The 23328-nt window shown below is 33.4% G+C and overlaps 1 protein-coding gene across 9 annotated transcripts in view; it reads right to left on the reverse strand.

Annotated features, from left to right (window-relative positions):
- Positions 1–8776: 8776 nt before the first annotated feature.
- Positions 8777–23328, reverse strand: part of RBM26 (RNA binding motif protein 26) — an 85956-nt gene continuing 71404 nt past the window's right edge. For 8 of the 9 annotated variants that reach the window (XM_047081000.1, XM_047080993.1, XM_047080970.1 and 5 more), the window contains 2 exons: positions 19181–19294; positions 16834–17442 (listed from right to left, as the gene is read on the reverse strand). In XM_047081000.1, coding sequence (XP_046936956.1) covers positions 17353–17442; positions 19181–19294 — 204 coding nt within the window. In that variant the 3' untranslated portion in view covers positions 16834–17352. Of the gene's footprint in view, positions 11844–16833; positions 17443–19180; positions 19295–23328 lie in introns of those variants that run through there. The other variant, XM_047080978.1, reaches the window with a different exon arrangement.

Consider the following 23328-nt stretch of genomic DNA (forward strand, 5'->3'; position numbering starts at 1 on the left):
CCAAACTTTGTTGCTCAGCCTAGAATCCAGGAGTCTCCCTGCCCCTATTATGCCCAGTGTCTCCCTTGCTTCCAGTACATCCTCCTCATCACTGTAAAAAATGAACTGCAAATATAATCACTTCACATTCCTCTGCCCTTATCTCTGTCTTCCACTCCATCCCCTTCTTTCTTCTAAACTTTCAAACCTTTCCATGCCTCCCCGACACCTTAGCATGATGAAATTCAATGTTCTTACCATGCTCTGAACCATGTTTCTTTCCAGACTCTTTCTATTCTAGCTTCCATTTCTTTTAAAACCCTTTACATTCCAATTGCTTCATGCTCCTGGCCACTTCTCTCAGTACTTTTCTTTTTTTTAATTTTTAAATGTTTATTTTTTGAGACGGAGAGAGACAGAGCACAAGCGGGGGAGGGGCAGAGAGAGAGGGAGACACAAAATCTGAAGCAGGCTCTAGGCTCCAAGTTGTCAGCACAATGTATGAAAGTTTATTTTCATAAATTGATATTTATGGGAATTTTTCCCCCTACATATCAGGAAAGAGAGTAGATAGAGCAGAAAAGGATCATAAAAGAGATGGTAAGATATTTGTTGACTCACTGGCTTGAGAGGTTTAGGGCAATAAGTAAAAGGAGCTGTGTTCGAGAAAGAACAGATGCTACGCATTGTGTCCCAGGAACAAAGACTGATGGAGCTGGAGAGGGGTCAGTGGCTTCTTCAGACTGCAGTGCAGCACTGCCACCCTGAAGGTGTGGTGTGGGTAGGGGAGAGGCACTGTGAGGTCTGGGTGCACCCATTAAAGCAGTGTTTTAGGGGCGCCTGGGTGGCGCAGTCGGCTGGGCGTCCGACTTCAGCCAGGTCACGATCTCGCGGTGCGTGAGTTCGAGCCCCGCGTCAGGCTCTGGGCTGATGGCTCGGAGCCTGGAGCCTGTTTCCGATTCTGTGTCTCCCTCTCTCTCTGCCCCTCCCCCGTTCATGCTCTGTCTCTCTCTGTCCCAAAAATAAATAAAAAAACGTTGAAAAAAAAATATTTAAAGCAGTGTTTTAACAGAGACCACTGTGATTGGCCATAGAGGCTGTGGTGAAGGGTCCAGTTGAATCTGGTGGGGAAGAATGTGAGGGACTAGTTAAGGCAGATATTCAGGGAATGCTCAGGTGTAACTGGGAAAGAAGGTAAAGCAGAGGGGGCGCTATTCAGCAGTTGTACAGGGGGTGGGGAGACCATGCAACAAATGATATTCCCACCAGATGCAAAGAAAACTGAAGTCATCTAACGGAAACTCTGAGTTCTACTACCAAACTTTCCCAGAACACGAAATTTTCTTCCCCTCCTTGCTGCCAGTTATAATGGAGGACTTGTGTCTACTACTATCTAAGGACACTCTTTCTAAATGTGCTTTGGATCTTTTCTTATCCTATGTTTTTAAACTACCATTATTGTTCATTCTATCTTATTAGAACTCCTTTCTGTAAAGATCTTAAAGTGTTTTTTGTCTTGTTTTTGTTTGTTTGTTTGTTTTTTGAGAGCAGAGAAAGCATGAGCAGGGGAGGGGCAGAGAGGAGGGAGAGAGAGAGAGAGAGAGAGAGAGAGAGAGAGAGAGAGAGAGAGAATCCCAAGCAGGCTCCACACTGGATCGAACTCACGACTCATGAGATCATGACCTGAGCCAAAACCAAGAGTCGAATGCTTAACCTACTGAGTCGCCAAGGGGCCCCTCTGTAAAGATTTTGAACATGGTTGTCTGGCCTTCTATTATCCTACCTGCCTTGCAAACTACTAATCTCTCTCTCTTCCACCTTTAAAATTCTTCTAAAAAAACCTACCTGTACTCTGTTTCTATATCCTTATCTTCCTTTTACTCTTTAGCCTATTCATTTTGGCTCCCATATCCGTCATTAAAAAGCAAATAAGCAAGGGGCACCTGGGTGGCTCAGTCAGTTAAGTGTCTGACTTCGGCTCAGGTCATGATCTCCTAGCTCATGAATTCGAGCCCCATGTCAGGCTCTGTGCTGACAGCTCAGAGCCTGGAGCCTGCTTCGGATTCTGTGTCTCCCTCCCTCTCTCTGTCCCTCCCCCACTCATGCTCTCAAAAATAAACATTAAAAAAATAATCAAAACAGAAACATTCCAGAGTCATTAATGACTTCCTTATCCTAAAAATCCAATGGACATTTTTCATATTTCATCTTACTTTGCCTTGTAACATTTGACACATTTATCACTCCCTCCTCCCTAAAACAAATTTTTTGTTGTTGTTTTGGCCCCTATTTGTAATTACCATCCTGGTTTTCTTCCCACCTCTTTGGCTGTCCTAATTCTTTGCAGAATCTGCCTATATCACAGAAGTTCTTCATTCTATATGTGATCTCTAGGAATCTCAATCTTATAGATTAAGATTTCTATGCTAAATAATTCTCAAATTGTGTATCTCTGCATTGCAGTCACACTGGGCTTCTTTCTGTTCTTCAAATATACCATACTTGGTCCCTATATAGTATTTTTGTACAAAATTGTTCATTCTTCAAGAATATGCTCCCCCTCTATTAAGCTCCTACTCAGCTTTCAGATCTCAACTAAAAGATCACTTTTTGTGGGAAGACTTTCCTGACATCAAAGGTCAGGTTCATTCACTTTATACTCCATAAAACTCTGCTTCTTTCCTTCAGAGAATTTAATTTATAATTTTGCTTTTGTTCTATGTTTCTTTTCTCTTTTGAATGATTTCAACGTGCTCCCTGCCCCCCCCCACAACCCCTGAATTATGGTAAAGGGCAGGAAAAGCAAGGTAAGTATCAGTTGTTTTCATCTTCACCCACCTTTGCATAGGCGAGCTCTGCCCTTCCTCAGTATGAAGTCTCTTTTAGGCAGCAGTGCTGACTGGAAGAATAAAAGATCAACATGTATGTAGAACTACTTCATTTACTGGCACTGGTTGTAGTGTAACCAGTGGGAGAAGTAAATCTGCAGTACTTCCAGAAATTCTCAAGCATGCAAACTCAATTGACTCTTCCTACAAATATACCTCAAATACTTGCTCTCTGGACCTTATTCTTTATGAGGAACACACATCTTTCCAAGACATTTCCCCAGATTGTGCCCTAAAATGGAAGTAGATGTTACTCTGCCTTTATGTTTTTCTCAAATTAAGCTTTTTGAGATAATTTAAATCCACATGCAGTTGCAAGAAATAAAGATCTCATGTATCCTTTACCAAATTTCCTCTCATGGTAATATCTTGCAAAACTATAGTATAAGATCACAACCAGCTTACTGACATTGGTAGTCAAGAGACAGAACATTTCCATTACCTTAAGGATCCCTCAGGTTGTCACACCCACCACCTCCATAATCCCCTGGCAACTACTATGTTCCCATCTTTATAATTATGTCATTTCAAGAATGTTATATAAATGGAACCACACACTATGTAACCTTTGGGGATTGGCTTCTTTTCATTCAGCATAGTCTTTGGAAATTCATCCAGGTGTGGCATGTATTAATATTTCTTTTTTTGCTGAGTAGTACTTCATGGAATGAATGTATCAGATTAATCACTCACTCATTGGAAGTCATATGGGTTGTTTCCTGGTTTTTATTACGAACAGTTATGTACAGGTATTTGTGTGAAAAAGAAAGTTAAATGCCCAGGCGTACAATTATTGGTGGATATGATAGCTGCAGTGTTTAGCTATTTAAGAAAACACTGTTTTCCAGACTGGCTATACAATGTAACGTTCCCACAAGCAATCTATGAGTGATCCAGTCTATGCAATCTATGAGGATCTCTGCATCCTTGCCAGCATTTGGTTTTGTCACTATTTTTTCTTTGGCCATTCTGATAATATGTAAGGATATCTCATTGTGGTTTTAATTTCCACTTCCCTAATGGCAGATGTCGAATATCTTTTCAGTGCTTGTCACCTGAACATTACCTTCAGTAAAATGTTTGTCTTTTGCCCATGTTCTAGTTGGATTGTTTGCTTTTTATTGTTGAACTTTAAGAATTATATATTCTGGGGCACCTGTGTGGTGCAGTCGGTTGAGCATCTGACTCTTGGTTTCAGCTCAGGCCATGATCGTGAGTTCGAGCCCTGCATCAGGCTATGTGCTGACAATGTGGAGCATGCTTGGGATTCTCTCTCCCTCTCTTTGCTCCTCCCTTGCTCGCTGTCTCAAAGTAAACATGTATTAAAAAATAATTATATATTCTGTATCCAGTGCTGACACATACTAGATGTGGATTGTAAATAATTTCTCCCACTTTTGTAGCCTATGTTACTATCTATCCTCTTAACAGATTCTTTCACAGAGCAAGTTTTTAAATTTTGATTAAGTCCAATTTATCATGCTGTTATGGATCATACTTTTGGTATCAAGTCTAAACTTTTGCCTAGTCCTAGATCCCAAAGAATTTCTCCTTTGTCCTATTTCCTTCAAGTTCTGTAGTTAACATTTAAGTCATTGATCCATTTAGAGTTAATTGTTGAATCCGTTGAGTCTTAGGTCTGGAAACAGGGCATTTTGTTTTTTGCCAATGGTGATTGATCCAGGATCACTTGAAAAGGTTTATTTTCTCCAATTGTTTTTACCTTGCCAAAAATCAGTTGGGCATATTTGCGTGCATCTTTATGAGATCTGTGTTCTGTCTCCTTGATCCATGTGTTTATCCTTCCCATCAAGATCCATCCATCATAAACAGTCTCAATTACTGTAGCTGTAAGTCTTGGAATTGGACTCCTTCCACATTGTCTTTTTCAAAATTATTGTATTCTAGTGCTTTTCCAAATAAATTTTAGGAGAATCTTGTTACACACACACACACACACACACACACACACACACACACACACACACACATACTTCTTGGGATTTTGATAAGCATTAAACCTGCATATGAATTTGGAGAATTGACACTTATTATGTTGGATTTCCCAATCCATGAAGCATCTCTCCGTTTACTGAGGTCTTCTTTATGGGCATTGTGTAGTTTTCAGCACACAAGCCCTGTCCACGGTTTGTTAGATTTACATTTAGGTAGATCTTTTTTTTTCCATGTATGGGTGTACCTACCATTGTGTATCTAATTTCACTCTCCCAAGTGCTCAATGTTAGTATATAAAAATACAATTTTTATGTTTATTTGTAGTAAGCCATAGCTAGAACTGCACATAGGAAGGCCTGAAGTGTTCACATTTTGGAAAATTCCCAGGCAAGAGCGGTCACAGGTAGGGCACAGAATATAGCCGTGGAAATCTTAGGAAATTGAAGTTGGTTGGACATTATATCTGAATGGTTTGGCCTATGACTTCATGTGGGAATATAAATTGTGCTGAGATGCTCTTGTGGCAGATTAAAAGGGTGTCTTTTTTGGTGGTGGTGGTGGTGGTATAACTTGGAACTCACTCAGGTTGCTATCATCACACCTATATTGAGTGCTTCCCATAAGGAACGGAAGAGGAACACTGAATTAATGTATTCTTGGATGCGTGTTAATGTAATTTTTATACATTTGATACTCAATAAAGTTTATCAGTTGTGGGGGGACAAAAATAAAAATGCATTACTTGCTTATAGGATGCTTTCCTTCCATTAGAACTTTAGCAAATTCAAGATTAAATCTGGTCTTCCCATCTTCAGCACCTTAGAAGGCTCTGTTCTTTTGTGAGTACTGCCAATTTGAGGAGTCTCTCCTATTTTTCAATGGAAATCTTGATAAACCCACTCTAGGTTAATCAAAGAACGGTTGGTTATGATTCTACTTCATTTTTAATATATGTAGTTTTCATCCATTTAGTATTTACAAATATGACATATGTGAGGGCTGTCATGGCTAACAATCAGATCAGTACTCAAAGAATATTTTTGTTAAAAGTTACCTGTTTGGGTGCTTAAATTCTTACCTCATTCAGACATGACAATTGCTAAGTGCCAGAGATCTTCTTTTCTATCATTTGTTAACTCTGAATATTAACTTGATAAAAAAAAAATGTGAAATTGACATATCACCTACTAGACTGATAACACAAAAATACTACTACATTAAACTTAGTACCAATATGACTGCTAACCATTTCTACTCCAAAATCTCAGACCTCTATAATTTCTATTTCTTCCTAACACCAATTTCTAAAAAAAAAAAAAGGGGGGGCGGGGGATGGTCATGTCCCTAAAATATTTTATTTAAATAAGACCTTTGGAATAAGTAACATTTCAACATTAAAAATGTTCCAAAATGTGGAAGACTTTAAAGGCTTACTTTGCAATTTGCACTCTATCCTCCTTGAAGTCAGAAGTCTTTTCATTAATTCCACATCCTAAATTCAAAATCTTCAAAATACATTGCATACTGTATTTTAAATAATCAGAATCATGATTCTCTTTAGCACTGAATACAAAGTGCATTCTTGTACACTTCATAACACATTTTAGGTTTTAAAAAAAAGTGGATCAAATACTGGCGAGAGAACTCTGCCACATTCCAAACCCTCAAATACTAGAATTTAATGTCATATGATACAGCATATTAAATATTAGATAAAACATCATTACATAAATAGCTCAGGAAAATGTTCATGGTTTGCAAGGACTTTTATTTTTCTCAAGAATCTGGATTATCTTTTCAAAAAGGTTTTTTTTTTTTTTTTTTGGCTTAGGACATAGAAATAAAATACACATGGAACCCATCCTCCCACTTCTTTATAATTTTCTTTCAGCCTATTTCATGTTTATGTTTCAGGAACAAATGTTCATGAATTTCATGGGGAAAATTGTTTTTTCTGGAGAAAAGGAATTTAGAGAGATAAAAAATATGGGGAGTTTATTGTTGCTATAAATTACATGGTCTTCGTGTATTCGAGTGGATGTGGTATTGAGAAATGGAAATTCCAGTCCTGATTCTGCCATTCTTAAAATCTTATGTAGTAAAGATTATCATTCTACCTTTCAAAAGACTAGTTACAAGACTGCAAAAGTTCTTAAAAATTTATAAAATGCCATAACAAAATTATAAAAATCTGTATTTCCAAGGAAAAAAAATTTGCTATGGTATACAAAATCTTGGCAATGACATATTGTAGAAAATACTAATAATAGTGTCAACTAATGCATCCGAGCTGAACTACTGTATCAGGCATAATTTGGTTCCTGCTAAAACATGAATATAAATTCAACAAATTTTAACACGTGCAAAGAACTGAATTTACAGAGTTCTCCAAAGCTAGAATACTAAAGTATCTAGGCGTTTACACATTATGTCCTTTGTAAAAGATCAACTGACAAAGTCTCACGAGTTTTAAAAACAAGTATACTTTGGCCCAAAAGTTTTGAGAATCATCTTGAAGGAATAATCAAAGATGTTCAAGGATACAGTATCATTTATGTTAAAATAAAAAATGAAAAGAAAGGCCTTACATGCCTAAAATGAGGATTGACTCAATACATTAGGCTTTATCTACAAACTGGAAGGGCTTTAAAAATGGTATAAACCTAGTATCATAAATGAAAAAAGACTACAAAACAGTATACATTATATAACCCCATTTTTAAATGCTCTGTAATCACTTATAAATAACAGGCTTTCAATCATCCTTTTTAATTTCTAGCTTTTCTACATAACAGGTATGACATGTGATTTAAAAAAAATTTTAAAGACCAAATTCATATTTCACGCAGAAATATTTTTTCAGGTTAAGTGAAGGCTGACAACACACTCAATCTGCAAATATTCCACAGGGGCTGTATATGTATATATTACATAAAGTATGTTTTAAGAACAATTTTACTAAGTACATCATTATTTATTAACCAAAGTCCTCTACTATTTCAAGCCAGAGTCCTCTACTATTGCATAACCAGATTTCTTTAACTAGATTTTTATCGAGACTTATGCACTTTGAGATTGATAATGTATTTTCTTGTAGAAGCAGTGTCACAAGTGGAAGACAGATGATTACCAAGCTTATTTAACCCACGTTATAGGTGATAGAAGGTATTATCTGCAATGAACACAAAAGAATATGGCAATATTTATCACTCAATGCAATTAAATATGAAATGAACATGCTGAATGCTGGAAAAGCAGGTCAAATCAGACCAGGAGAATAAATGTTGAGATGAAAACGGAACACTATGGAGGGATGTTCCAAAAAGTTTCAATGGCTTTAGAGGCTGACAGTATAAGCACTTTACATCTAGTTTCACTTCAGAATATATGGCAGTCTTTCTTTGACATCACAATAGTACTCTACCGTTATTACTCATGATAATGATAAGGAGAAGCACTGTGGCCTTCAAACAGAATAGAGATCAATTCTAGCAGAAAAGAGGCAGGAATTGGAAGAAGAGTATGGAGGATTTGTAGATGTGTGAGAAAAGGAGTCATCAGGCCAACAACACACAGGTACCAAAGGTGACTCAGAACAATTTAAAGTGGGAATGGAGGGTAGAGAGGGGAAGAGGCAACCTGGAGCCATTTCTATAGATACATAAACATTTTCAGAATTCTCAATTGTACAATGCCTGAGGGCTGCAAATTTTTCTTTCTACTAGGTCATATAACTGATGCAAGATGCAGGACAATTTTAAAAAGTTAACAACTGTTTTTAGTAAGACTATTTTATTTAAAAATTTTCAAAATATAAAAATAATAAACATTATGGATATTTAACAAACAAAACAACATAATTCAACTATAAATAATAAAAATGTTGACAACCCCACATAAACATGTAACACTATAAACATTCTAAGCATACAAGAGTAGTTTTCTAGTTCAAGTTTTACCTTTTTCAGTTCAAGTTTTATTATCATTTTGAAAAATAAACAAAAAAAAGCTGCTACAGCTTAACCAATTACTTTCGCTCCACTCAAAGAGCAGGGAATTTTTTCCCCATGCCAACACACATTCGTGAAATGGGATACTTATGGGCACAGGTATTAAAAACTGGAACAACCCAGTCTCCAGACAAGAAAAGACTCCTTTGGTGTTTTTAGGTTCAACAATCCACAGAACTTGAGTACAACTAAACCACTTATTAAAGGAAATCTTGTGCCAGATAACATGTTCTGAAGTAATAACACACCCAAAACAGGTTCAGGATTCTGAGAATCAAAAGTAAGTATCTATGAATGCTTTGCTGATACCTAAAAATTGTATCTTTAGAACATTCACTAAGGTGCTGGAATGAGTCTTATAGATGTAGAAAACAATCTACACAACCAACGCAAAACTTGTACAATGTAAATAATACATCTCTTTTCAACTCATCAAATGTTCTATAAATATTTAAGAATTACCCTGCCTCCTGTTCAGCAAAGATAGATGGGAATTTGAAGCAGAGCAGGATTACACCATATTTAGGATTAGAAAAATTTTCCATGTGAAATATGGGAAAACTGAGCCATGCTGAATGTATTGTTGTTTTTATTCTAGCCAGATTAAATTCCTCTTATCAAAAGAGCTAATGACAAACTGAAGAGACTATTTTCTTTTTTGGAAGCTGGGCACAAATAAGTATACTGTCATTCTGTATCGTATCTTTAAATTATGGGGTGTTTCTAATGGACTGGGCTCTTTTCCTGACTCACCACAGACCACTTTTATAATTATGCTGCTAGATTAGAGTAAGTCACAAGTGATCATACATTAAAGCCTAGCGAAGTCTAGATAACAGGTTCAAAAATGATATTGAAAGGTTTTGTAGCACCAATAACTTTTTCCTAAGACACTTGAGGGGCTGCATCACTTTAAAGTATTATTTATCTTGTAAACAAGATCAAAAAATATTCAGTTGATCTGTATTTTGAGCATAAATATTTATAAACTCTATTTAAAAAAAACAAATATAGCATGACTAGAGCCGCTAATAGTGTAAAATCTAAGAATATTGAAAAATATAAAGATATATAAAAGGCTTCCATAATGCAATCATGCAGAGGTAAACTGCTTCAATCAATTACACAAAAGTGATTCTGTACAGTTATCTACACATAGCTCCATGAGAATCCTATTTAGGAAAATGAAATAATGAAAATCCTCATCTTTAATTAATCAACATATAAGAATTTAAATATGTAATGACCTATTGGCTCTCACAGAAATTTTCAAAAAGCACAATGATCTTAATGAGAATCAAATCATCTCCATTTCTGATTCCCAATGGCATATTCAATTTTGTTTTGCTTTATTTTGTTTTTAATTTAAAAGCAAGGGAAAGAAAAAAGAAAGATGACAAAGTAAAGTTGAGGGGGCTGGTATGTGGTCCACATCTAAAAACCAACTGAAACTGTTAACAAGTATGGTCTCTTCAGACTATGTTCTTTGGGCTTCTAACCTAGCAAGTAAATCACTATCACAGGGGAAGAGAATTTTCTTTCCTTAAAAAGAAAAAATACTGAACTAAATCTGGGAAAATATCTTTGAACTTCTTGTGGCTATATGCTAGTTTGCAAATGTGAACTAAAACAAAAGTCTAATTTTAAAAATGCCCTGCAGGCTACCAAGTCATAATTATATTAGAAGACTTTCTGAAACATGTACTTTTCCCTTAAATCAAGCCTAATATTCAGGAAGCTGTTGTCAACTAATGTGGATCAAAATAGATAATTTACATTATGATTGATGTGTTCATTCTTTTTATTTTTCACGAAGACAAATGCATTGAATACTCAAAAAGAAGTGTTTGCAGAATAGTCAACTTGGCACAAAAAATATGAAAATATGAGCACAGCTGAATGAAACTAAAAAAAAAAACCAGGGCAAATAGAATCAAGTGTAATTTCCACTTTTCTAATAAAGAGCTGCTACTAATAACAACTTCCAAACTTCTCAAATGCCTCATGAGAATCTATGAAGAAATACTCAGAAATTAATTTTCTGAAAACTTCTTTATATGGTGCCCATTACAAAAAATGGTATTTTGGGTGAATATTTAGGATAAGATTTAATCATACTCTTTATAAATAATTTTAAGCCACATTGCTTATAAATAAATATGGACATACACCTTTTAAGACAGGAAAACTATAATCTTTAACAATGTAAGACACACAACACAATTTCCCCTTGCTTTTAAGATTGTCTTTGATGTCTTGATTGCAAGTGAGGAAAATATGGACAAACTGTGTAAACCAGACATTTAATAGAAATTTCTCAATATTCATAATCCACAGATCATCCTGTATTACTTGAAAAGAAAGAAAATTATTCTCCTTGTTGGTTTTGAAGAGCTAAGAAATTTTTAAAAAATATTATTTGGGTAAGTGGCCTTGGCAACAACCTCAGTAAGTGTATTTAGAAGAAATAGGCAAGTTATTATAGTGTATAAAAAAGTATTTTAGCATCTGTTCAAAATCATTTAAGTGACTACCTTAACCCCAGAAATGTATCCTAAAACCCAGAAAAATTAAAACCAAACCCATGCTTAACTTTTTAATCATTTTCTTCATTCTAAATTGTTCATGCTAATGAACACAATATCATGGCTTTATAGATTTCTTAGACACAATTTTCAACGTGGCTGAGACTGAACTTATATTAGGAAACCAAAAGGTCTTTTTCCTTCTTAGTGTTTAAAAAATAAATGGATATAAAGTAAGGGGAGAAGACGTTTAAGAATAAGGTCAGACAAAGCACACACTCAGACATACTTCTGGACTCGGATGTACCAATTAGAGAACTGTGAAGAGACAAAATGCCAATTATAGTACATGTAAACATCTATTCAAATTGATAAAGAGCAAACATAAAATGATAGGATGATATTTTAACAGTCGTCTCCAGACAGGAACAGGTCTTGCTGTTGTAGTCACAAAGCTAAATTCAGGCAATGATGATCTCTCTCTGCTGGAAAAAGAGAAGACTATTAAAAAAACTTTGAAAATAGTAAGTAAATCTAAAAACTGAATCACACCATAAATTGATCGCCAACTTTTCTAAACATTAAAAAAAAAATCTATTTCAGAAAGGAATCAAAATCAAAGTTGAAACAAATTCCACAAAGAATCAGCTTTGGGTTAATGATTTTAACAAAACCTCTCTGCATCATGCTTCCTTAAAACATTAAGCCACAAAGATCTCAGCACTACAGCATGGCTGTGGTCTACAATTTCTGCTTAGGAAATGCAGTGACTGACAAAATAGTAAACTGTTATAGAAGTATGGGTAGGCAAAGTAGTTTTAAGAAATTATGAACAAATTCCAAGACACTGTATATAAAAATTAAAGCAAGAACAATCTTCTTAAATTTCCCAAAGATTTCAAAGTAATTGTGAGTTGGATCTACTTTCCTTAAGCTCCATATGATAATGACTTCATTCTTTAATTAATATAGGACATAAAATTCTATACTAAACACAATGATTAACAACCAAAATTAAAAAGAACACATCAGAATGAGACAGTGCTTGGTATACAAAAGAAGACTAACTTTGGATGATGGGAAGATAAGTGGATGGATGAAATAAAGTTAATAGGGAGGAGTAATTAGAAAGAAACAAGTAATCTTAAATTGATACAAAAAAACGCAAAAAAATGCTTTCAGTTACACTAAGTAATGAGTACATATTACTGATAAACTGCAAGAAAGTTATTTACCAAATTAAGAATTTTTCTACTAACCAAGTATGACGTTTTCAATTAGAAATTACTGAGAATGGCAGTCATTTCACCAAGATTTATTTCTTTCTTAGAACTTTTAGGTAGCTAATCTGGAAGATAATCTGTCATCTGATAGGTGTATAATGATCAGAGAGAGAAAAAAAAAAAAAAAAAACTACTCTTCTCTAAAAGCCTGTATACATACCTTAGAATAACTAGCCAGTTCAGGAAGTTAACAAGAACAAGGTAGTTCCTGAGATCTGGGAAAAGGAAATATTCCTCTCTGCCTTACACACATCATTCCCTGATGGTTTAATCCTAGATTGAATTTTCATTTTTATTTATAGGGCTTTAGAAGAGTAAGTGAAGCCCTGAGAGAAAAGACCAAAAAGTGAACTAATTTAATTAGCCAGAATTTCATGCAGAATTTCATGCAGCCTTTGTTTTAAAAGGCTAAAAGGTTAGGGAAGGGAAGGAAAAAAGCTTACAAATATTTATACAAATTCTAGAAGGACTAAAACTAATTTTCTACAACTGGTTCACATCATGTGTAAGGGGAAGGAAAAAAAAGAATATATAGATTGATAAAGTTTGTATAACACTCTAAAATAACCATTCATATTTCCACATATCAAACAAGCAACTGTTTTTGCTTTCTTAAGTAACCCTTAGAGTCAATGATTAGTGTTCCAAGTAAGATTGGAAATACAGTTCCCATAAACAGTTCTAGTCACAGGAAATTTCCTACATTTAAGCTCAGCCATACTTTCTACAGGTCATCAGCTAAAACACTAAAGTCTCATCTTTATAGTAAACTACTGGTTGATACACTTGATCATATTACAGTAAAACAAGAGCTATGGAATACTCTCCCATTCCTGCAACATGATTTCATTAAATGGTTGGGCATCAGTTAAATACTAAAATTAATTTTTTAAATCTTACAATTATCCAGTAACATTTAAACAACACTGCTTAAGTAGACATAAAATATTGAGTGAAATATGTAAAATGACAACTCAACCATCCCTTGAAGTAATCCTAATCAATCTTTTAACCAATAATATATAATTTCTCTCAATTTTTTCCTGTAAGCAGTGACTACTACATTGTTCTCAATCCTTTTTGACTTCAAATTCAGCCCAGATCTATACTAAAACAAAGAACTTGTTGGGAGAACTGTAGAATTTAAAATGTGTTTCAAGTTTTAGGTAGCATATTGTAATAGCAAAAGTGTTTTAGCCTTTGAGTTTAGAAGCAAAAGGAAAAGTTATAGGTAGGAAAAGTCTAGTGAATTTGGAAGTTTATCTATACTTTAAAGGTTAAATGAATTTTGCACCAACCAACGGTGAGCATTTGGGAAGACTTATATATAAAACTGTACCAAGACATGTTATACAGATTATCATAACCAAATCTAAGTTGCTTCCATTGATGACAGAAATAATGGCAACAGATAGGGAGAACTGGTACAGATATATTAAATTGTTTTAGATCAAATACTAATATACCACCAAGGAAACTGTAGATGTGCAAGGGACCTTACAGATCATCTAGTCCAAGCCTTTTCATTTTACAGACAAGGAAACACTCCTGGTTGACACTTGCTTAAGGCCAGAGAGTTAGTTGCAGAGCTGGGACCATAAGCTAAATCTCTTATCTGGTACTCTATGCGAGGTCATCTTTGGATATAAAGAAAATTAGTGGGATGGACTAGATTGGTGGCTCTTGGTATTTCTATTCTTATACACTGACAGAAACCAAAAGCTGTTTTACTCCTGAAACTGACAACATTTAATACTCCAAATTATTAATGTGTTACTTAATTGCTGTGGAAATTCCACTAGGACTACATGTACATTCCTCCAACAGTATTTGTAACCCCACTGTTGCAATACTTAACTGTATCACTTGTTTAGCAAAATAGTCTCAATAACGGAGAAGACCTTCAGGAGAGACTTTTGAAAAATTGATAAGAATTAACAAGGGTGGTAATTGTCACTCCATTATTGGAGATTTAAATATGCATTCATTCGTTAATTCATCCAACAAACATCTGAGTGCCCACTATGAGCCAGGCTTTGTGATAATCACTAGAGATAAAAAGATGAATAAGACATGGTCCCCTTCCTAGAGGAGCTTGTAATTTAGTGGGGAAGACAGACATATAAACCAGATAAATTATATTACAACATAAGTACTGTAACAGAGATATGAACAAAGTGCTGTATTAGAAGGGAGTGTAAAGGTATGAACTAACTAATGACCAGGAAGTCTACTAATTTTGTGCAAGAACTACCACATTTACTGCAAACACAATCTCATGCTCAATCAATAATTAGGAAGGAGTAACAATGTAGAAGTAAAAAAAAAAAAAAAAAAAAATTGGCACTGAAATCAGAATGCTGGCATTTAAATCTAGTCCTTTCACTTACTAGCTGTGACTTTGGGCAAGTCACTCCAACTCTATTAGCCTAAGTTTCCTTATCTGTAAAATGGGAATCAGCAACTACTTCAAAGGGATATCTTAAGTTTTAAATCAGAAACATGATAGTACATACAGAGTACTAGTATTTATAAACATTAATTTTAAAAATCCAATCATTAAATACTAAGTAATATTTATAGCTAAGATCTTATTAATGAGAATAATTGTGACCCTAATGAATGTGTGTAATGTTTAATCCCCATACTTTGGGACCAAACTGAAACGCTTGTTTTCTGATTCATTCAAAGCAATATGGCTTAAGAAAACATTTTAATTTTGGGTTACTAGAGAATGTAAGACTAGGGAAACTGATAAGCTATTTATGGATTTAAATAAGTAGGAAGTAATTATTCTACAATAATTTTTAAAATATCAGGCTAAAATGTATTAATCAAATTATAAAGCCAAAAATCAGCATGGAGATTTAACTGGCCTTTGAAAGATTTTCTTTCTTTATAATACCTGTTTGGTGTAAAGAGAAGAAACGTGAGCCTCTGCCAATTTGGCACCTTTCACGACTACTAAAAAGAAAAGAAAACAAACTTACCTAATGAATCAGAATAGCACATAGTCAACATACAAGAGACTACATAAAAATATATCACAGATCTAAGTAAAGAAGTTTTTGAGTCAAGTCACTATTTTGACAAAAGAAATTGATTTTGAAATTTTAAATATTAACACGTGTACCAACTGCAAGCCCAAACATTCCTATGAAATAGCATTATCATCAGGAACATATATACAACTTTAACCCTAAGTGTGGGAGGAAAAAAAAAAAAAAAAAGAGGAAAAGCATCCATTATTTACCCCACTGACAGAAGATTATGGTGTTTGGAATTACAGTTGTGACTGTGAGGATCCCAGTATGGGAAGAAAGTGATTTTTTTTTTTTAATGTGACATTTAATATAATCACTATAATCTCAGGAGGGGCAGGAACACTTGCAACTGAAATGATGAATTTTAAAAGATAAATAGGTAATCTCCCACCCCCTCAATCTACAAAGAATGCATTTATTTCCTGAAACTGCTGTTTTATCAACTTTCAATGATCACGTTCATTTGCCAGAGAAATCCACTTAAAAATCACAATATTGTGTCAAATGTCAAAGATTTTTATACAAAGTATAGGAAATGCACACTTAAAATATCAGACTGGAACACTTACCAAACAGTGTTTTCCTAAAGTAGTATCTATAGTACATTTCTTTATTCATACATCTTCAAATGGTCAAGTTTTCTTTCATACATCCAAAATGTAATGTGATGTTTTCTTATTCACCAAATGTTAGCTCTACTTGAAGTCTGGTTCCAAACTAATCAGCCTGCTTTTAAATTTTAAGACAGCTGTTGAAAATTTATAGGATCAAACCAAACTGAAGTGGTATAAATTTTTAACATTGGATTGTACATTATTTGTAAAGGTACCAGTAATCATTATTAATAAGTTAGTGATTATAGCTCCTTTTGTGATAATTGGGGGGAAGGGTAGATCACCATCTGGAATGGTCTATTTATTTTAATTTTTTTCTTTTCTTTCTTTTTTTTTTTTTTTTTTTCTTTTTTAAAATCAAGGAACATTGTCTTGGTCTTTGTGGGGTTTTTTTTTTTTTTGTCATTTTCTTTTCTTCTCTTTTCTGTTCTTTTCAAGAGACCATTCCGCTTTATTTTTAACATCTGAATGTATAAGGACTCATATGCAAAGCAGTCATACACCGTTATCATTAAAACCCATATGGTAAAATACATACACAAGTCCAACAAAAGGCTAATACATAGTAAAGCCTAAGCATACTACTATGTAATATTATGAATACATAACTTGGAGACTTTAGTTAGAGTACTATGTTATCTATTCATTTTTGAAAACATTCATTAAGATTTTAAATGCAAATTCATTCCTTATTTGGAGTAAAACAAAATCCTCTAAGTTATAACAAGTATTGGTCATAAGTTTTTAGACCTATTCATTAAATTACAAAGAACCCAAAGAATTCTGTAATGTTCAGTAGAAGTATGTAATAAAAACATTGCATATGTTTCTAGTGTGATGTCTTTAGCAATTGTTTACTGAAATAAAATGCAAACATCAATCTTTCAAAATACAGGATCAGAAGGTAGTTTTCTTCTCTTTTGTCTATTTGTGAAATCCATCTTCATCACATTTTACCAAAAAATTGTTTTTACAAATATGTAAAAGTACATTAGATAATACTAATGAAACACAGGTAGAGTTCTAGCATATGCAGATCAATGATCAGTCAAATCATCTTCTCCAAGAACGAGATTCATTGTCCTCTTCTTCTTCATCATCATCTTGAAGTAATGAGTCATCCACCAAAGACTCTTCCTGAAACTTTAGGTTAAAATGCATTTAGGAATTTACCCAAAAAAAAAAAGAAAAGAAAAAAGGTGACACTTTTAAATACTGATTTCTCTCAACAGAGTCGAATACAAAAGGTATTTCTATAGCTACAATATTCAAGAAACAAAGAAAAGCAACCTTTATCCACTCAATGGTTTCTCTACAGTATCTATTCTATTGCTTCTATCAAACAGGCACTAAAAAAATATCTAAGTAAGCTTTTTGTACATGCCATTTCTCCTGCCTCACTCAAATTATGCCATCTTCTACACCTACAAAACATTGCTCAATACCTTTTGTTGGAAAAAAAAAAAAAAAAAGAAAAAAGAAAAAAAAAAGAAAGAAAGAAAACATCAATAAATCTTCTCTGACTTACCCTAACCCTGGACACTAAATCAACCAATTAACTTGTAGAAAAGTCTATCAAGATTTATATTTCTTTTCTGCTATATGTAACAAACATTTCTTTTATAGAATTCCTTGCTTTTCCCCATTCCCTTCATAAAAGCTTCTCAGACTGCTTTTCAAACTTTTCAAAATACCTAATACCAGGAGCTCTCCTGCTTTTCTCCCCATTCAATTCAAACTCATGGAAGGACAAAGGTATAATCTAAAATATAAAATGACAAATCATGTATATGAGTTTCAAAATACACATTTTATTCTTGCATTTGACTACGGATATGTATAACAGCCTCGAATGCTCTTCAAACAAAATGAAGTGCCATTACAAGAATCTAACAAAGGTAAAACATGGAATCAGTTCCCCACCTTACCTTTATTTATTAACTTCCTCAACTTTTTCCTACAGCTTATTTCATGATTAAAATAGAGTTGCTTATTTTTAAGTGTATGGTTTCAAAGTGCTCTCCCATTTCATTGTTCCTTGTGCTTACACCTCTAAGCCACCATACTGATTGCTGTACCCAAGAAAAAGGGACTCTTCCATACCTATTCCTCTTCCACACCTAAAATGCCTCTCTCAACTATATTCCCAGTCCCAGCTCTTGGTTATGGAAAGCTTTCTTATCCTTCAGGGTTCAGCTCCACTGTCACCACCTTCTTCAAGATTCTTCTGGACAGAAATAATCACTCCTTCCCGTGGGTTCCCACAGCGTATTGTTCAAATCTTTATTGAGCATATCACTCTGCCTTTCATTAGAATTAATTTTTTATGTGTCTGTCACCACCCCCCTTTCCAGATTATAAGCTCCTTGAGGATAGGGACCGTGTCTTATTCATTTTTGTGCCTATCACAGTATCTACCATTTAGCAGGCATTCACTCTAATGAACTAAAACAATATGAATTAAAATAAAGGAAACCTGAAATGTTAATAAAGCAAATGAGTAGGATATATACTCTAAACTTAAAATATTACAAGATTTCCTGTGGATAAAAATCTAATGAATAATTATTGTTTTCTAAGAGTAAATGAAAACTGAGTATGTGTGTGTATATGTATATATATATATGTATATACATATATATATATACATATACACACACATATATATATATGATTTTCTTTTTCTTTTCTTTTTTTGGATTAGCAATCCACAGTTCTCATTAATCCAGAAAATTTAAAGTTGTCTGCATTTATCTGACATCCCCTGCCTGGAATATGGCTCAGGAATAAAAGTTTTATGTTAAAATCACAGCCATAAAATCACATTTCATAAAAAATGTGAACATTTGAGGGCAAAGACAAATTAAAAAAAAAAACATACTTCCTCTTCATCAGGTTCAACTTCTTCTGTTTCAACAGCTGAAATATTAGTTATTGGTTTATTCCATGCCAGTTTTAGATCCTGCCCTTTGAAACGAGCTCCATGAACTGCAGCCTAAAACAATTAAGAACATTAGAATGTAGAACATTAATAATTTCTGAAGAAAACAATGAAATGTTACAGTACTTAATATTTAAATCAGTAAAACAAAAGTGAAGACAGCTATCCGTTTACTTTGTGGTTATTTCTCCATTCACTATTCATTATTATATTTATAATTTACTTTTTATGGTTATTTACTTCTAAAATCAGTCTTGTGATTGGAAATACCTTTAAACAGGAAACAAGAACACTTTCTCATACTTCAACGGAACTACTTTACTACTGGCCGGTATCTGACTAGAGAACTATGTCTACATGTTTATAATACAATGATAACTGCTATTCAAGCAACAATCTCAAACCATTTCAAGATCTTGGCTGTAGGTTCTGAACTGAAGTCTCAATGAGAATACAAGACTAAATGTATCTTAATGCATTTTAATTCTTGTTAATTTACAAATGACATATGTAGTAACTACAAACTGGAAACCTTGAACAAATATAATAATTTTGCATGCGTAAAGTATCATGTTATTTTAAAATTACATCAGTAGTTTAAAGTATCACATTATTTTTAAATTTACGATGTATGACATATCACTGTTACAAAACGTAAGTATCTCCATGAGAAAAGAAACCCTGAATGTTTCTATTGAAACTCAAGTACTTCCTACAAAGCTTTCAGAACTGCATAGGATATAAGTTAAACTTAGTATTTGTTACATTAAGTGGCTGGTGAAGAAATCGTCCATTCAAATTAAAGTAACATGAACTAATAATATAAATCAATGTTAGCAACATACTGAAATAACTCATAGTCACAAAAGATTTATAGTACAACCTCAAAGTATAGCATAATGTGAAATCTAGAAACAATTACATGTTCAATGACAACTGATCATAAGTTGTATGACATTAAAGTCTCTAGGTATAAATTTTAAGTCTGCACATAAAAATCTATGATAAATTTAAAAGATTCTGTGCCTATTAAAATGCAGCTCAGGAGGAGTTTTTAGTCCATGGCTTCATCACAGTGTCACGTAAATGAAAGAATTTTTAAGTACTTATGTATGATATTCCACTTAACAACTTGCAAGTTTTTAAACCTGTAACTACTACATAAAAATATACTACAGTAATATATGTATATATATATACATATATTACCGTAAGGAATTCGAATAGACTCATGCAAAATGTCTACTCAGAAAGTCCATCTTTTCATCTAGTTAAAAAAGGCCAAAAATTTCACTGACATTTTCTATAGGTTCTTGACAAACATTTCTGATGACCTAGTATTATAAATCTCTATATTTAGCACATACATCTTCAAATTTATAAGGTGAGTCTACAACTCTCTAAAGTTTTAATTTTAACATTTTACAGGATGATTTTCAAAGTTAGATGTACTCAACATTTTATCAATGTTCTCCAATAGAAACTTTTGACTATTTGGCTGTATAAATTTTTGAGATAACGGAGTCCTTGCTTTATGAAGAGGCAAATTTATTTTAGATAATCTGCGACATAAAATCTTTAAAGTTAAAAAAAAAAAGTTCTGCAACCCACCCATTTTATTATTTAAAAAATTCAAAAATTTCAGGTCACATAATATAAAAAATTGTAATTCATGATTAATCCTTCCCAAAGAGATAACCACCATTCCATGAAGAATTTGGGAAAAAGCTCTGCAATACACTAAAAAAAGTCCTGTACACATACTAAAAGGGTTTGTGTATATACATATGTATGATATGCACATGGGAACATACTTTACATCATATTTAAACTAATTTCTTGAATGGAATTTTGTCATATTTGGCAAAATACTCTTTTCTCAAATGGATCTGGATTTTTGTTTATAATGCATGTTTTTACTGCTGTTGTATTTGTCATAAAGAAGCTTAAATTTTCATGTTCTGTAATTTATCTATGTTGTGCCAGTCCTTTAAAAAGCCTTTTCCACACTAGGATTATTTTCAGAGATCCCCTAGCTTTTTACTAGTCACATGTATTAAAAAAAGAAAAAAAACTTTTATTCATCTTGATTTTGATACCAAAAATAAAGACATAATAATGTACTATTTTTTTCCTAACAGTCCATTGTCCTAACACTCTTTACAGATTATTCAGTAAATTTAAATTCCCTGACTTAAATAAAGCATTTCCTTGTAATCCTCTATAATTTTTATATATACTTATTATGTCTTTTCTAGATCAATTTTATCCTAGTCTCTATCCATACCATTACTATATTCTTTATTTCATAATGAATTTGGTATGCTTTTCAGAATATTTTTGGTTATTCTGACATTATTTTGTCCTATGACCTGTGGAATCTTTTGGCCAAGTCCAGTATCATACTGTGTTACTGATGCTTAATAATATAGTATCAGCTAGATCAGTGCTTTTCGTTTCTGTGGCATCTGCTTCAAGAGTTCTGCCACCATTTTATTAAAATGTACATTAAAAAATGAACTTCATAACTACTTATAAAATGTTAATAAAAAAACATGTTTAAATATATTCCAGGGGATGCTTATCTGAGCAAGGTGGCAGCGGTCATAAAGGTGGAAGTGGGGCTCAACATAAAAATATACAAAATAAGAAAGGAAAGTGGGAGCAAGTAACTTCAGAGAAAGATATGAGGAAGATTCAGAGGAAGAAATTAAATTTGCTCATCTCAATGTAAACAGTTGATAATCCAAATGAAAAATTACCAAAGTACCAAAGTAAAGCCAGAAAAGGAAAATATATATATTATAAACAAATCTTTTCTAAAGAAAAAGGTTTTAAAAAGATACATGGTCTAGGGGGCGCTGGGTGGCTCAGTCAGTTAAGCGTCCGACTTCAGCTCAGGTGGTGATCTCGCAGTCTGTGAGTTGGAGCCCTGTGCTAACAGCTCAGAGTTTGGAGCCTGCTTCAGATTCTGTGTCTCCCTCTCTCTGCCCCTCCCCCACTCACGCAGTCTTCCTCCGTCTCTTAAAAATGAATAAACGTTAAAAAAAAAAAAAAAGATTACATGGTCTAAAATCAGTAAACCCTGATAATTTCACAGATAAATTCTATTAAACTTCTGAGAAAATATATCTCCAATGCTACTTAAAATTAACTCAAAGCAAAAGATGGAAACTTTTCAAGTAGTTTCTATGAAGTCAGGTAAAACGGATAACTGATAAAAAATAATATCCGCTCCCCCAACCTACAAACCAATTTTACTTTTGAAAACTGAATTAAAAGTAAAAATAAATACAAGAATAAAACCTTGTCATTTGCAAAATCATGGATGAATCTGGAGACTATTATGCTAAGTCAAGTCAGAAAAAGACAAATACCACATGACTTCACTTACATACAGAATCTAAAAAAACAAAAACAAAAACACTCTTAAATTCAGAGAACAAAATGGTGGTTGCCAGAGTCCGGGAAAAGGGTAGGGGAATGGCGAAATACACATAGGAGATTAAAAGGTAAACTTCTGGTTAAAAATAAAAAGTCACAAAAATGAACAGTATAATACAGGAAATATTAAAACTGTAATAATGTACATGGTGACAGATGGTGACTACACTTGTGGTGAGTACTGAATAATGTAGAGAATTATCAAATCACTATGCTGTACACCTGGAACTAATATAACACTGTATGTCAACTATATCTCAATAATTTTTTTTAAAAAGTGAAACAAAACCAAAAAACAAAAAACCAAAGAACAGACTTCAGATTTCAGGGATTTATCAAAGAAATACAATACTGTGGGAATTTATACCAGAAGCAAATAGTTCAATTTTATGAAACAATATAAATAGATGAAAGAAAACAAAAACCCTCAAATTTCTAACAAATACACAAAAGTTATGATATAAAATCTGTTTTTGATAAAAACCCAAAAATCTCTACAGCATTCAAAAATGGGAATCATTTGCATGCTACCTTCACCTAAAAAGTCAGCATCATATATATTACTAAAAGTATTAAAAATGTTTTCATTCATTTACCATTTTCATTCATTTCATGAACAAGACAACGAATGACATTTCATGAGT

This window comes from Lynx rufus, unplaced genomic scaffold, assembly GCF_022079265.1.
Source record: "Lynx rufus isolate CCGP_SWC_20201006 ecotype Redwood Valley unplaced genomic scaffold, mLynRuf1.p SCAF_1, whole genome shotgun sequence".
NCBI lineage: Eukaryota > Metazoa > Chordata > Mammalia > Carnivora > Felidae > Lynx > Lynx rufus.